Below are 16,579 nucleotides of genomic sequence, written 5' to 3'. Positions count from 1 at the left end.
CTACAATGGGAGCAAGCAGGTATTACTCTGTCTTCATGCACTCGATAGCTATATGTATGGGCCTCGCGCAAGCTTAGTAACGGGTGGTCAGCAAGGTGCACATGGCTACAATGAAGTAAGGCCAAAGATTTTGGAGGTCGCAACTTATTAAAGTCTCAGATAGGATGATTAGGTGAAAATATCTGGTTACTTCCTCCACCAGTCCAGAGCTGAATGGAAGCTCAAATGGTAGTAGTCTCGGCTACGAGGTCTGACCGGAGACTTAATTTTGGTACCACGAGGAGCAGGAACCCTTGGAGTTCGTTCAAGCCTGCTCATGCGGACTGGTACTTAGGCATCACAACGGACTAGCCTCTCTGGTAGTCGAAGGGGGTTATTCGTAGCCCGACAAACACCAGCCCCTTTAACTAATTTAACCTATGCATTTTTGAATATTTATACTCCTTGATCCAAATAAATAATTCAGTAAGCATTGTGAGTGCTTTCAAAGTTGTCAGTATCAGCACTGCTATCCTCAAACTCAAAACTATTTGAAAGTCTCTACTTGAGCTCAGAAAATATTTTATGCCAAGGGTGTACGAGTATGTCATTATTGACTTCGAAAATAGTGCACTGAAGGCATCATACTCGATTTATAGAACGCAAAGCGAGACACCAAGCGGGAGTCACTTACTCAATTCGAGCGCTCGGCATCACCACACCACGCGGCGATTTTGGTAGCATTTTGCTTTTCGAAAAAAAAATCGATGATTGTAAGTTATTTTCAATAAAACGCTGCAGAACTTTCCATTTGATAAGAAAACATACAATAAATTACATTCTAGATTCCAATTGATTGACACTAATGCTCCATTTTTCTAGCTTCGCAAAAACTCTTTCAGTCAATTTCTCATTGTTGAATTTTGTGTCTGTTTGTCTCCCTTTCTAGCCGCCGACGTCACGTCTTCTGCAACAACCGTACACGGCACGGCAGCGAGCATCTACGCGAAAGCACTAAAAATGCATTGGAAGCGCCTTTGGACCGGTCTGATGGCGGCAGCGGCAGCAATTCGGGCAACCAGCAGCCTGCGAAGCGTACCGACAGTGGAGCTGGAGCTGGCGCACCGATATGTCAAAAGGATAAGTGAAGCAAGCGATGATGATGAGAAAGAAAGTGCACCCGCGGCGGCAGTGAAGAACTTCGCGCGATTTTCAGCTACCACCACCGACACCGAGTGTGTTGCTTATATTTTTATTGCCATTTGCACGAGCGTCTTTCTATGCGCACTGACACGCCATTTTATAAGCTGTCAAAGGAACCAAAGGAAATCCAGCCAAGTGAGTGGCGCAGTGACGACACCACGAACTACCGCCTCGACGGTAACGGCACCAATGGCAGATTTCACTGCCACGGTGTTGCCATCAAAGGTAATAATAACGGCAACGGCAACAACAACAGTAACAGCAACAGCAAGGCGCGTTGTAAATGATGGGGCAGGTTCAGTCTTGGCAGTCAAACGGACATTGAAAGGACGAAAATCCTTTCATAATTGCGTTGGAAAAAATTTGAAATCATTGAGTGTACGATTGGCAGGATTGCCGCGAGCGCTGTGCCCGATGTTTCTGCAGTGGGCGAAAGTAGCGGCGAATCCATTACGAAAATTGGCAAATCAACAACAGCTTCAGCAGCAGCAGAAAAGCACGTCAATATTGCGCAACCAAGCGCGCACACAGCACCACGCAACTCAACAGCTGTCGGTGACAGTTGCCGGTAGGAGCCCATCAACTCCATTACCAGCAACTGTGGCTGCATTGACATTTGACACGCCGGGTGTTAGCGCAGCCATGCACGCTGCAATTGCCGGCTGCAACAACACCAGGCGCTGCAGCGGGGGCGACGGCCACGGCGACGGCAACGGCGGCAGCAATCAAGCAATTGGCAATTTCACTAAGGACACGTCAAAGGATCAAACATTATTGATGATGATTGCACAACGTTTCGATTGTCAACATGTTGACGATTTGGTTGCATCCTCTCCCTCGCCCAGCGCGCTCAGTAAGAGGCAGGAGCAGCAGCAACAGCCACTGCTATTGGGTGCCATAAAAGGCGGCAAGGTGCTGTCGAAAGCCAAGTCGTTGCGGGCTAATTGGCAAGAAAGCGGCGTGACACCTCCACCTTGCTGGGGCCACTGCTGATGTCCGCCGGCCCAAGGCAATCGAGTGCACCGCATAGCTTAAACAGAAATTATAATTACATACCATAAATAGCTTAATACCAATAAATATACCAAATATGAATTAATAATACTCCCGGAAGCGCCGTCTTATCTCAAAAGCAAAGGCGACAATGCCAAAACAACAACAACATTGAAAATATGTTAAATTAGTTTAGAGCTGTCTAGCGTTAAGGAAATGTTGATGTTGCTTTTTAATTGCCAGAAGTAGTAGAAGAAAGAGTAAAAGTAAATATGTGTAAATAAGGGAGCTAGTTGAGCCAGAGTAATGAGAAATTTGAAACAAGTTGTGAAAATGTGAACATATTGTAATGACTTAGAGTAATGCCAGAACACTTCATTTAGTAAAAAGTAATAAGTTTAGAAAGCGTATGAAATGTATACCAAAAAAGTTACGAATTATCAGCAGAAGCATAAAATTTTGTTGAGCATAAAAATAAGCGTGTGAAGCAGCCAGCCATTGCAATAGCACAGTTTACTTTTTAAAATCACGTCATCTAACTCTAAGCTTACCAACCATTTGCTAAGTGAAGTGTCTTCAAAACAAAATAATGCTGCTGTTTGCCAAACAGTCAAACATTACTGACTTTAAAATCGATAAAAAAAAAAGTAAGCATCTGTGCTATTGCCTTGCTGGCGCTTAGAAAAATAGTAAATACCGTTGTAAATGTTGTATTCAATACATAATATATTAGCTGCTAAGTATGTTAAAACAGAAAAAATGCGACAAAAAAAACGGCTAAACGGTCTTAAAACAAACAAATTACTTAATTTGCGTTACTTTGTATTTAAGTTATTTAAGTTGAATGTGTTTTCGTTAAACGAAATATTATTTCAAAAATATCTTCTGTACATTTACATTATTACTATATTTATGTATATTTTCAATTATTGTACAGTTTTTCACTTGCTTGTAATTTGTAAGAATTTTTATTGCTAATTCACTTTTAATATATGAAAATTTCAAATAAATTCGGCAAATGCGTGTTCTTATCTATTATTTCAATTATTTTTACCATAAACCTATTTTTGACATAAAAACTCCATTTAATGTTAAACAACATGCGAAATGGCTGCAAATGTGCCGCAACATTTTCTGTAAACATTTTATCAGCCACACGCTGTTTATCATACCTGCCTGTTAATGAAACCAAATACCGAGAAATGAATTCGGTGCGCCGCATATGCGTGCAGCAAATAGGTAAAATTTGGCTAATGCACCAGGCGACCATAAACGGCAACAAGCAGCCGCCCAACTGCAGGCGGAAGTGCATCTTTGTCTTCCGACACCTAAAAGTATGCTGTAAAATTTGACTTCCGACACAGAGTAATGCGGCGGCAGAAAAAATCTACTACTGCAGTCAAGGCACAACCCGTTTAGCGAAGTTTCATACTTACAGGTTGTCGACTGTGCTAGGAGAAAGAGCACAGGGTGCATCAAAGCAAATAAAATGAACACAAGATACATGATGAACTTTTTTTTTATTTTTATTGCAACAGATAATTATTTTTTATAGTATTTTTATTACAATATTATTATTTTTTATTTTTTTGTTATTGTTATTTTATCGCAATTTTTTGAATATTTTTTAAATTTGTGGTACATAGTGAAAATAATCAAAAATAAATTAAACAAATGCGCATTATTTAAGGTTTATTTAAAAAACCTATTTACTTCGTATGTAAGGAAAATATGCAAATGTGCAAATGTGCATAAGCAAGCTTCGCCTTGTTTGCATTTCGCTTTTAGAAATAGAAGTAAGCAATTGTATATAAAAAAGTTATTACGTAAATTTACAGCATATTCGATGATAATATAACGGGCAAGAGGCTGAAATTGTAAATATGCAAAGTGAAATCACTGAAGTTGTGAAAATTATTATCTAAACCAAAATACTCAAAGAGTTGTAGGTGCCACTGTTACATTGCGATGCTAATCAGAAAATGGTGGTTGTCGTTAGATGGATAAATTAGAAAATAAATTTTAGTTTATTGTAGCTTAGGTATAAAAAGCGCTCATTTGTAAATGTATGCGTAACTAAGTAACAGTAAGCAGCGACAAAACTTAATTCAAGGAACTTCACGCCTCAGTCACAGAACGAAATTGACAGTGTTGTTGTTTTTGTAGTGTTTTTCGTTGGTTGTTGCTTTTCATTTGTACCCACTTTTGGCCTGGATTAAAAATTAATAGTAATTGACGACACTTCTTTTGAAATTACAAGATCCAACGGTAGATAGTTCCTTCAATTGGAGTACATAAATTAATACTTACATACACACACATAAGCATATGTATATGTAAATTTTAATATGGTAAATATAGAAATATTAAAAAAAAATTAATATGGTAAATATAAAGGAATACAAAATATTATTAAAAAAAACTAAATAAAAAATAAAGAAAAAAAAATAAAATTAAAAAAAAAATAATAAAAATAAAAATATGAAAAAATATTAAAAGCAAAAATATGAAAAAATATATAAATACTTAGATATAAAAACTATAAATAATGCAAAAAATTGCTACATAAATAAACATAAATACTTAAAGCCAGTAAATTAATCAAAATTTTAATATTAAGCGCAACCAAACTTCTCGATGAAAACCACAAAGGAGTTTCATGTTGTGAAAAGAGCATAGTTTGCTGAAGATGGCTCATACTTGCCGGCAATTTATATATTATTTTTGATGGTAGGCCTCGTGCTTTACAAATGAAATATCTAATTTTTTTATGTAAACTTTTTTCTTTTGAAAGGTAATTAATTACTGTAGAAATTATTATTTCACTTTTTTTGAAAAGGCTTTTTCGAGAGACGAGCTTGCGGTCAGCTGTTTGAAGTGTCTTACCTCTTAAAATGATAAGTAGATGATAAAAATCATCTTTTTCTAAATTTTCATTTTTTAATTGCGATGTTTAAAAAAATTTAATTTTTAAGCAATTTATTTTTAACAAACAATTTATTTTTAAAAATTAAATTTTCAAAATATTAAAATTGAGGTATTTTTTTAATCTGATTTTGGGAAAAAAATTCAATTTTTAAATAATTAAATTTTTGTTATTTAATTTTCAATCCAGTATTTTGGATTAAAATTTTATTCTTATTTTTTAATTTGTTTTTAATTTTATTCAAATATTAATTCTATTATTTTTGTTAATGCATTATTTGCAACCCTGCCAGCAAGTCAGAAGAAACGTGATTTTTCTTTTGCAATTTTTTTGAAAAAAATAAAATATGAATTTTCAGAATTTATTGAACTTTACTGGTCGGCAATTCATTTAAAAATTTCTGACACCCTAAATCGCCAGGAGGAAAAAACACGAGATAGATTTTTAAAACCATCTAAAATCTGAAAACAAAAATTGTTATTACTATACATTCTGCTTTAATGGCGTAGACAACGCTTACGCGGTTGTAGCTGAGTTAACAACAATGCGCCAGTCGTTTCTTCTTTTCACAAGGTGGCGCCAATTGGAGATTCCAAGTGCAGCCAGGTTTTTCTCCACCTGATCTCTGCAACGGAGTGGAGGTCGTCCACTTCCTTTTGCTTCCCCCCGCGCCTACTGGAGAGTTTTCATCCATACGGTCGACATAACCTATCCGGTGTAGCAGTTGTCTCTTAATTCGCTGAAATATGTGAATGTCGTCGTCTAATTCGTAGATTGAAGAAGTAGCAAGATAGGAAGTCGATAGGGAGGTCCTTCCCGCTCCTGGCGGAGCTTTTGGTATTGCTCAACGTCAGTTTACTTTTGCGGGGATACCAAATTCAGACAGCAAAGGCACAAAGGCAGCTTCTTTAAAATCAACGAAGAGGTGGTGTGTATCGATTCTCCTTTGTGGGATTTCCCTTTTGTGGATTGGGCGTCCGACCATATTCTGTGGGTGTGGGTCCCGCCGTGTTTGAATAGCTCGGCCGGCAATCCATCGGCCCCATTCGCTTTGGTGTTACGCTTTCACTGCCATTCAGCAGGCTGGAGAAGTGTTCCCTCCATAATTTTCGTATGCACTGGGCATCAATCACTAACCATATATTAATATGTACACATAATGATCAAAACTACTAGTTAAAATTGTTATTTTCGACCAAGTAGTGGCTTTCCAATAAAAAAAATATTTTTTTTGAAAAAATAAATCTTTCAGAGTGTTCATTTCGTTTCTTCGAACATTACCTGACAAATGTACTTATCTTAAAAGTCGATCGGTTCAGCCGTTTTGGAAACATATACTTCACCGACCCTAGCAGCGTTTCTAGAAAAACCGGAGTTGAAACAATTTCGAAAATTTTCGGATTCTCTTGAAACCGTAGCCGATTTCCATTTTTTATCTTCTTTATTGGCGAAAACACCGCTTACGTGGTTCTAGCCGAAAATAAACAACGATTTCCATTAGAACCTCCGTAACATAGTGTCTCTCGTGGAGGCAGATTTTTCTGCTCAAAAAAATGTGTTTAGTATAAATGAATACAGGCACTGATCGAAGAAAAAGTCGGAAAAAGTTTATTGAAGCTTTACAAGCTTTCTTTGGTGATCCAAACAGGAGGAGGGGAGGGAGCTACGGAATAATGACGGCAGATCGCATTTGAACAAAAAAATATAGAGTTTTGGCTCTTTTTTGTTACTAAATATTTTTTCAATTAAAACAATTTTTGGCAAATTCTAGTCACACGGCACATCAACCAAAAGTCCAGATGAATTTTTGCGCCCTGTAGGACTTCCACCAACTCTAACTCCATAATTTTACAGAATTTGTTAATTTATAATTGTATTAAATTATATTGCAATTATATTAAGTTCTAGAAATATATCACCTGTCAATATGAAGACTAAGCAAACTCTCATGAACGCCGCGGTGTGTGTTACCATTAAAAATAAATGCAACAAAAAAAACAAAAAAAAAAATGTATAAAATTATTGTTACATAGAATAATAGAAGTAAATGAACAATAACGAAATGAAAATTGTGCAACACAAAAGAAATATTAGTGAGTGATGTCAAAACTAAAATAAACTATAAATACATTATTTGAAAAACCATAGCATGATCTATAAATAAACATAAGTGCATAAGTTAATCATATCTTATAAAAAAAGTACGTGGATGATGATCATGTGTCCCCAAAGGAGATTCATAGGTTCGCACGTATGCATTTACATACATACATATGTATATATGTATATGTGCGATGAAGGCTATGTAAAATGTAATGTATTGGCTAATTTATACCGTAGTTATTATAAATGTATGTAGCACATATGCATAAACCCATTACTACATTGTAAGTCATAAAATAAATTCATAAGTTTATTACAATAATAGCAAAAACATTATAATAAATGTAAACGGACAGTCTTATGTTTATTTAGAATAAAATTAAATACAAATTAAGTAACAAAATAAATATGTGAATAAAGAATTAAACATTTCGTTGTTGTACCGTTATTTCCTCGTTACGGCTATAAGTTGTTTGTAGTGCATAAGGAGTTACATAAGTTTCCTTGGGTGAAAAACAGCCTTTTTTCAACAATTTTTTCTCAAATAAAAAATTAAATATTTTATTAGAATTTTTTATTGTTACAAACATACACTATTAACAAAGAAAGTTTGAAATTTTTGGAAAAAATATTTTAAGCTCGACCCTTGCGACTCCATTTCCGGTAACCCATCGGAATAAAATTTCGTGAAGAGTAATCGGTCGTGTAGTTCTCGATAAATATTGTCAAGCGACTTCAAAAACACAGTCTAAAGACAGCGCACTTGGCCTAGCTAGCCTCGAGCGCACAAGTTCTAGAATATAATAAGACAATAATAAAAACTTCGATTTTCTGAAACCCGTAAACCCATGTAACCCCTTAAGATGCAACCTTATGATGTCACGTTATTTTAAATTTTATGAGAAAATAAAGATAAATTGTGGTAAGGGAAATAATTAAAGTCAACATATTCTAATGCTGCGCAATTATTCATTTATTTGGTTTTGTTTGGCCGAAGCTTTGATGTTCATATTTACTTTCAGTAGGGTTTATTTTTTAAATATATTTGAGAAAATTTTCGTATTTTTGGTTTAACTTTTGTTTTTGTTTTTTCAATTTGCATACATTTTCAATAATTTTTCCTATTGTTATGCAAATATTTGACACTCAATATCACTTAGACTAATTTCAATTCACTTTGTTACATAATATGTGTTTTTGTTTTCTTTTTCGCTTGTATAAATTTCGATCCTTAGTTAAATACTATGACAACACACGAGTTAAGCATGCAAAATTTCATAACAATTATATAAATACAATTTTTTTAGTTTCATTTTTTTCTTGGTTTATAATATTTTTCCGTTGTGTTTCTAACTACGCAATAAATATTCAAATAATTAATAAATAGAAAAGTAATAAATATAAAATGATTGTAAAGTAAAATAAGACCGCTTTTGAGGCGTCATAACAGCGCTGCTGCATACATTCCAGCAAAATGGGCGTGGGCGAGTGTTTGGGCCACTTGATTCTGAGCTTTCAATTTATGCTGCCTACAAATACGAGTATAAGTCAAGAAGAATCCTTTCTGTTCCATTCTTCGCTTGAAAGGACGCTTAAATGTCCCGCAGTTAAGTTTTTTGATTGAAAAGTCACTGAATCAATTACACTCGGGCGCCATTTTGCATATTCGGGTGGTATTCATTTGCCGAACACATGCCGTGTGTCGTTCGTTCGACGTTTAAATGTTAAAAAGTCGTGTTTGATATCGGCAATGCAGTTGGTTGATTAAAGTAAAGAAGCTTAGAAAATAGTACAGATTAGCATGCAAACTTATACTAGAGAAGATTTGTAATAAATATTTTAATTCTAAAAATGATATGGTTTGACCTGGGCACTCTTCGAGCGTTTCTAAACTACAGTTTCTATATAATTTGGAATTATTTTACTTTTCGATATCAAATTTGGTTTTTCTTTTGGAATTGAGCTTTGCTCTAGGTTAGGTTAAGCTCTACCATTGATTTGACGGACGTCGCTCGGCACCGGGTGCGGCTGAGCCGGAGAAGCGTGGCGATGAACTGTTCGATTGTGGTGCCGAAATAATGGGCATGGCGGCATGAGTGGCATCATTGGCTTGCAAAGTGTTAATAGCCAAGAGCAGCTTTCGGCGTGCACCGAAAGCGGTTATGCCCAATTCTAGTAAATTCTCCTCATTTAAGGTAGTGAACATTTCGAGATCTATTTCATTCGTAACGAAGGTCTCTAAAAGGGTTAATTTTTCAAGAAATAAAAATTTTAACGAAATTGAAATTTCTACTTATTCAATTTTCAGATAGAAAAAGCTTACTTATATAGTGCTCCAAGCCAAGGCTTGTCAATAGCGTATGTATGTCCTTATGTTGGGACAACTTAAGTCGGCGATTTGTTGGTGTAGCATCCATCAAGCCAACGGTAACACCCAGCGCATAAGGGGATATCGGTGCAGCACCAGCACCAGCGCCACCGTTGAAGTTCATGCCGTGCACGTTGCGTGGCCATAAATTGTCGTCGGCACTCTCTAGAATGCCCGGCGAAGTGCGGCTCAAGGCCATACCAGCCCAATTCGGTGTGGGCGTACGCAGCTCGCCGCTTATCGGTAGGCGCTCCATTGCTTTGAAGCCCATGGCGCGCTTCATATCGAAGTCAAAGACACGATTTTGCTAGAATTGATTACAAGCTGTAAAAGCAGCCAATATATTTATATATGCATGTACATACCTTCATTTCGTAATGCAAGTTGCGGTAACTTTCAGCACTGCCTGGCATAAGCGGTGCGCCAAGCGGACCAGAAGCGCCTAACCCCAACAAGACGCCGTCACTTGAGCGTCGACCCACACGTCCACAGCCAGCTTCGCTGCTGTAGGTCGAGTCGGGCGAGTACTGGCCACGTGGGTTCATCTCACCATTTGGCGCCACCAACCGATTACCGCCCCCTCCACCGCCGCCATAAGGTGGATAGACTTGTTCCAAGGAGTTGGTACTACTGCTGAAGCTCTGGTAGCCGCTGGTGTTGTGACAGCTATTGCGCGGCGATATTTGTTGCTGTTGATGCAGATTGATCTGCGGAGCGCGCTGTGGCGGCGCATTCGGCGGAGTTACTTGCAAGTAATTATTATTGTGGTTCGGCTGCTGGCGACTGAAGCTGTTGTTGTGCATTGTCACGTACTTCTGAGTGGGTGGACAGACGTTGGTTGGCGTGCAAACACCAAAGCCCGGTGGATATGATTTGCTGTTATTATTGCTATCGCTTCTATTGTTGTTGTTGTTGACCAATAAATTGTTGTTGTTATTTAGTTGGCCATTGATGCCGTATGGTGACATCTGCAATTGCGCCGTTAACAGGGTAGGCGTCTTGGGGCTATCCGGGTAACCAGCTAGCAGTGAAGTCAACATCGTGCGATAGCTAATGTTCAGCTCCTTATCTCTCGGCGCGAAGTAGCTCTCTGGAATAGTCGCTTGTAAAAGCGGCGTGCTGAGATGCAAAATCTCCTGACGCGCTTCGTAAATTTTGTCTAATACAAAAACAATTGAGGGGTATTATGGAGACATTTTGAAAATGGGACTTATAGAATATGTTACCCACCAATAAATTTCTCGACACCCTTCACAACAATGGCCAAAGTGCTTTGTCTTTGCTTTTGACGCAATGAAATGTAGACGCCATATTTTGTGCTGAGGCCTATTATTTCAGAGGCATTGTTTTGATTGTCCGGAAAGTCGAAAATCAAAGCTATCGGCAGGTTACCCTGTAATGGAAAGAATTCATAGTTTAGCGGAAGATTGAGAAGAGAGCATTTTCACACATACAAGCAATTGTTGACGTGCTTTATAGACGCCGTCGATAGTTCCAGTAATGGTCACTTGAGATTTCTTCAAAGGTTTAACATTCAAGTCCGAGAGATCAGGAAAAATAATCTATAAATAGAAGACTTTCAAGCATTTTCCATAACCGGTGTTCTACAATAGCTTACCTTAGTCTTCGTACGCTCCATGATTCCTAGCAAATTCGAATTATTTTTGCCTTTAACAATTTCGTGATGCTGTGGCGATATCTCCAACTGCATCTGCACCATAATCTGGTTCTGCGAAAACATTGAAGACAATTTTCGAACACCGAAAATAAAAGCAAAAAAGAATTCAAAATGAGTAATATAGAACTATATATACATATATGAGCTTAACTCACAGCTATATTTTCGCAAGAGAAATTAATCAACAACTGTGTTGCATCCTGCACTTTAGTGGCCTCCTTTTCAGAACCCTTGACCAGCACTAGCGAAGAATGCAGTTTAGGACGAGACGAAAAGATAACCTAAGGGTAGAAATATTAGAGTTTATTTAAGGAACTTTAGCCTGCCATTTGATCACTCACTTGCACATTATACTTTGTTTCGACCATCTTCACGTAAGGCGTGTCATGATCGGGCTGTGGGCGACCTGGCGCTAAGATGGGCAACTCGAAAGAGATTAGCAATGGCGTTGAGAGGCGCACCAAAGCACGTGCGCGCTCAACACCCTCGAGCGAACCGCATAGGGAAACCTGATTTGATTTCTCCGTTGGATTTGAACGATTCGAATCCGGAAAATGTATATGCGTTGCAGTATCTTCCATAATACGCTTTATATTATTGCCACCACGTCCAATAATATATGAGTGATCCGTGTAGGACACATCCATCTTCATAATTACGCGAGTTCCCTAAAAAACGCAGAGTAGTGTCAGTACCATAGCGGTAAAATAATTTTATAAAAATGTGAAATAATACTCTTGAGTCCAAATTGGCAAGAACACGCTCTTTGGCCTTTTGCACCTCCTCTGCACGTCCAAGTATACGAACATGTGGATCTAAGATGATATTTTTCAAAAATATATTTGCGTGTTTTTCAAAATTTTCAAACGGATTTTTACCCTTTTTGCTTTTAGCGCCAATTTTGAGGCGACACGGCCAGCTAATGTAAGTCTCAGTGGACTTCATAACCTAAAATGTGTAAGAAATTTTGTTTCAGAGAGTAAATAATCGCAATGCATAAAGCGTTTCAGCTTACACTCTCGAAGAAATATTCAGCGCCATTCATGCCCTCAACCATACTATCCTCTATAAGCAAAAATCAGAATGAGGTTAGTTAGCTTAGCCTCAAATTTTTTCGTTCCACTTTTCTTTCACTCACCCTTCAGCATTTGTTCTAGCTTTTGACGATCGACTTTGAAACGCTCCGTATGCAAGTCATCTGGATTGGCTACGCCTAATTTCAATGCAATTGCCCTGATATCACTCCAATCGCTATCTGCCGATGAGATTTCACTTTGTGTTTCACTCGGTGCTCCACTAGATGGCGCGCCCAACGATTGTGGTGCGCTCGAAGTGGCTGGCGCTACAGTGGTTATTCCGCCCGCACCGTTTGGGTACAGAATCTTGTTGATTTGTGCACAGGATAACATCATGTTGTTGTTGTTGTTTTAATGATATTGTGCCGAAATAATATTGTAGTAAAGAGTGGACTAATTTACGGAATCAGTATATAGCTTTTTGTTGTATTTAGCAATTCTCATGAATTGTACGAAAAGATCAGTTATCAGTCTGGCAATTAAGATGTTTGTACGAAGTAGAGATCTTTACTGGAATATTAATTACTTGATCAGTGATGAGGTACACAAAAAAGTTGTCAAAGTGGAAAAATATTGAATGATATGTAAGGTCAAGGTTAAAAGTCGCAAACGGATGCGACAACAGTTTACATACAAGTATAGATAGCCAAAAAACTAGGAATGTTGATGAACACTACTTCAAAACAACAAGTTTGTAAAAAAACAAGCACTTTAGCTATACTATCCTTCACAGCTGTATTTTTTATAGCACAAAGGGTTATAAAAAGACCTTCATCTTGATTTTGATCGATCAGTTTATATATCAGCTATATGCTACAGTGCTTCGATCTGAAAAATTTCTCCGAATTGCACCGCAGCTTTGGATGAGAATTCATACTAAATTTCATTAAGGTATCTCCTCAAAAGAACAGGCTTTTCATACAAACACTTGATTGCGATCGTTCAGTTTATATGACTGCTATATGTTATAATGACCTGATCTGAAGAATTTCGGTGGGGATTCATTATTGCCGTAGAAAATAATAAATGCCAAATTTCGTGAGGATACCTCGTCAAATGAAGGTTTCTGTACAAGCCCTAGATTCCGATCGCGCAGTTCGTATGCAGCTATATGCTATAGTGGTCCAAAATCGTCGGTTTCGACAAATGAGCAACTTTTTGGAGAGAAAAGGAGTGTGCAAAATTTCAGTTCGATATCTCCAAAGCTGAGAGATTAGTTCGCGTATATACAGACAGACAGATGGAGAAACGGACAGACTAAAATTTACATATCATTTACATTTTATATGATCTCCGACGTTTCATTGTGGGTGTTATAAACTTCGTGGAAAATTTAAGGTACCCTGTTCAGAGTATAAAAAGAAACAATTTTTAACCGAAATTGAAAATAAAAACAAAAAATTTTTTCTGAATTTGCAAAATAATATTTCCTCGAAATTCAAGACTGGCAATAACTGCACTGTCCTTTTCATATTTTTTCTCATCGCACCTACACTTTCTTTAGAATTGTAAGTACATTGAGATTTCGCAAACAAAAATATATATTTTCAATCTCTTCGAATCTTAAAATTCTAGCCATATTTGGTATTTGCCAAAGCATATTTAGCAAACCTTACTAGCTATTTACGAAATACATACCATATTTTAGGTTTTTAGGCGTCAACAACACTTTGTCCTACAATTTACGTATTCTATGAAATTATTTAACGTCACCTTCAAAATGGTGGACTTAATGCAAAGCCATGTGTTGGTCCTCTGTAAATTATATCTTATATGTAGTTTAGACCACGAAAATATAACTGTTCGTTTTTCAATAATTTGCACCGATTTTGTCAATTTTAGCGCCTAAATAAAGGGTTGTCACTTAGAAATTAGCTACAGAAAATTAAATTTGCTTGGAAAGATTTTAATTGTCCTATGTCGAAATGTCTACTAAGTCTGACAGCGAATCGGATGCTCAGCCATAATCGGATTGGAAATATCACACTTATATATGTAAATATGTGCGATTTCCAGATGCTGACCGCTAATTCCTGCAATATTTTCGCGCCTTAACAATTGGCAATACCATACAGGGAATAAACTATTGGAACTTGGAAACAAATTTGCAGAATTTCATTTAACTTACGTCTTTAGATTTTTTTTTTAAATTCTTCGTTTTGTTCAATTTACAGCAAATAAATATTGTAAATCCAGAAAATATACTTGCGGCAAATACGGCAGCAGCCCGTCGTCTATTACCGTCGGCAGCCAAAAGTCCGAAGGGAAGTCAAAAGCGAATATCTGCGAAATTTCTTTCAACCGCATTTAGACAAAGTCGTTGACAAAATTTCTTTGCTTCTTTGAAATTTTGTTGTTCAATGTTTTTTCCGGCATAAAAATTCGCTTGCGAAAAATACTACGTGAAAGTCTATAATGTTCTATATTTCATATAAGAAATAAACAAGTTACTGTCAGTAAAATTTTTTAAAAAAAATTATTATTAATATATTCCCAGACAAGCTTGAGGAACATACAAAAGCAACTGAGGCACGGTTGGGCAATCAAAATAATTTTAAGTTCGAATGGGTGAGGGCTTAGCGAGCTGAAACAGCAACAATAGCAATCTCTATAAAAAGTAACTCAAAGGACCCGAATCATATTTACTTGAGGTGCAAAAACATCTGCAAATAGTTGTTGTCACTTGTAGGAGAAGTGCAGCGGTCATTGAACTAGGCGGCGATCGAGTGGTGAAAATTGCCGGTTAATAAAATCAATTAAAATCCAAACAAGTGTGGTAATTTTTTGTTATTCTTTTTAATACAGGCGCGTATTTTCGCACATTTGCAACATAAATAGTAATGTTGCTGCAGCATTTGTTGCGAAACAATTTCACAATTAATATTCGGTATAGAGACTTAACAGAGCGATCGCAGCACTGCGAAACATTTAACAGCAGAGCAGTGCTCTCAAAGTCTGCTCAATGAAATTTCCAAATACCGATCGATCGTTGGCTGTAAGAATTTCTTTAAATGTTTCCGATGAAAAATATAAGTTTTTCATTTTCACACACATTTGCACAACACTTTTAATTTTTTTAACACTCACCTGAATCGCACATTTTTAATAAAGATTTTTTTGTAACGACGCAAACGCGAGCACTCATTAATTAATTCACGAATCAAACAAACATTAATCGAATAAATTTACTTTTTTACTTAATCACAATTGTAAAATGTTGCACAGGAAAAAAAAGGGTTCAGCACGTGGAATTATCTTAAACATATAGTTACTTCGTTGTACTTGCAATTTACGTTAAATTAATTTCGCAATTAAATTTTGTCAATTGGTCAGTAAAAAATCGAGAATCGTCAACAGAGGGAAGCAAGTGATTTTGTTCAATGAAAAAGTCACTTCTTCCAAAAAAATGTGGTTGAAAAATTACATAACGCGTACCGTGGTCGGGATTTGTTGAAAACACAGAAAACAGGGGCTTGGAACAGTCGTAGTCGAAAAATTTAACACAATTTTTAGAAATTAACAATTTTGTAAAACAATTTATTTAACATTCCCATTTAGTAAAATAATAAACTTTAAGCACGCTGGACAAAATTAAGGCGATTGATTTTTTTTTCATGTATTCTCTTTGTAGTTTCTTATAGTTAGCTGTAGTTTGCGTTTTGGCGCGTAATTTGGCGTACGTCGTGTAGAGTGGAGCGAGTGCGTGGAGTGACTGAGCGACCTGTGCGGCTCTTGAAGGGCATTCTTTCAACAAAAACAAATATTTCACTTCTGGACCATGTGATTCAATTGATGAGTTGCTAAAAACTTTGGAATTCATGAATGCAATAACAATCGCTACTATTCGTTGTTTTGCCCATTTTTGAAACGGTACTCAAGCGTAGTGTAAAATTCTACAGTGTATAGAAATCACAACGAAATTTCATTGTATAAAAACAAAATAAAACTGACAAAATTATTTTTACAAATGTAAGTTTAATGACGCAATATTTTTCTAAATTTTATAATAGTCTTTATATAAAAAGATATAGAGTTATATCCATAATTTAGATAAATTTATGATCAAGATTTTAATAAAAAATCGCTTTACTAGAGGCATAAAATTAGTACAAATACACTTTTATAATAAAAGTACAAAAAACACTAAAGTTAAAATAAGTTTTTGAGCAATATGACAAGGTTATTTAAAAAATCGATATTATTATTTATTAAATAAAACCTATGAGCTGTTCTTATGAGTTTTACTTTATATC

General features: G+C 36.4%; 2 protein-coding genes across 9 annotated transcripts in view; one reads left to right on the top strand and one right to left on the bottom strand.

The window, feature by feature from the left end:
• The window catches only part of LOC126766372 (uncharacterized), a 277,536-nt gene extending 269,900 nt beyond the window's left edge, over positions 1 to 7,636 (top strand). For all 4 annotated transcript variants that reach the window (XM_050484176.1, XM_050484175.1, XM_050484177.1 and 1 more), the window contains one exon: positions 929 to 7,636. In XM_050484176.1, the coding sequence (XP_050340133.1) occupies positions 929 to 2,175 (1,247 nt within the window). In that variant the 3' untranslated portion in view covers positions 2,176 to 7,636. The remainder of the gene's footprint in view (positions 1 to 928) is intronic.
• Positions 7,637 to 8,153: 517 nt separating this feature from the next.
• Positions 8,154 to 16,011, bottom strand: LOC126766371 (protein bicaudal C). 5 transcript variants are annotated; one of them, XM_050484171.1, is made up of 13 exons: positions 15,414 to 16,011; positions 12,389 to 12,836; positions 12,266 to 12,315; positions 12,129 to 12,198; positions 11,986 to 12,065; positions 11,592 to 11,918; positions 11,406 to 11,531; positions 11,191 to 11,301; positions 11,027 to 11,134; positions 10,803 to 10,965; positions 9,938 to 10,731; positions 9,528 to 9,879; positions 8,154 to 9,442 (listed from the first exon to the last, which is right to left on the bottom strand). In XM_050484171.1, exons 2-13 carry the CDS (start codon positions 12,660 to 12,662, stop codon positions 9,192 to 9,194), a joined length of 2,706 nt encoding a protein of 901 aa, XP_050340128.1. In that variant the 5' UTR covers positions 12,663 to 12,836; positions 15,414 to 16,011; the 3' UTR covers positions 8,154 to 9,191. The 5 variants fall into 5 exon arrangements, with proteins under 5 accessions (XP_050340128.1, XP_050340126.1, XP_050340130.1 ...); XM_050484169.1 differs by lacking the exon at positions 15,414 to 16,011 and adding an exon at positions 14,455 to 14,736; XM_050484173.1 differs by lacking the exon at positions 15,414 to 16,011 and adding an exon at positions 14,455 to 14,736 and having other exon boundaries at positions 11,191 to 11,295.
• Between the last annotated feature and the right edge of the window lie 568 nt (positions 16,012 to 16,579).

Source organism: Bactrocera neohumeralis, unplaced genomic scaffold, assembly GCF_024586455.1.
Source record: "Bactrocera neohumeralis isolate Rockhampton unplaced genomic scaffold, APGP_CSIRO_Bneo_wtdbg2-racon-allhic-juicebox.fasta_v2 ctg100, whole genome shotgun sequence".
In the NCBI taxonomy this organism is placed as follows: Eukaryota; Metazoa; Arthropoda; class Insecta; order Diptera; family Tephritidae; genus Bactrocera; species Bactrocera neohumeralis.
The sequence above is the reverse complement of the archived record's forward strand: the minus strand, read 5'-3'. Positions and strand labels throughout refer to the sequence as shown.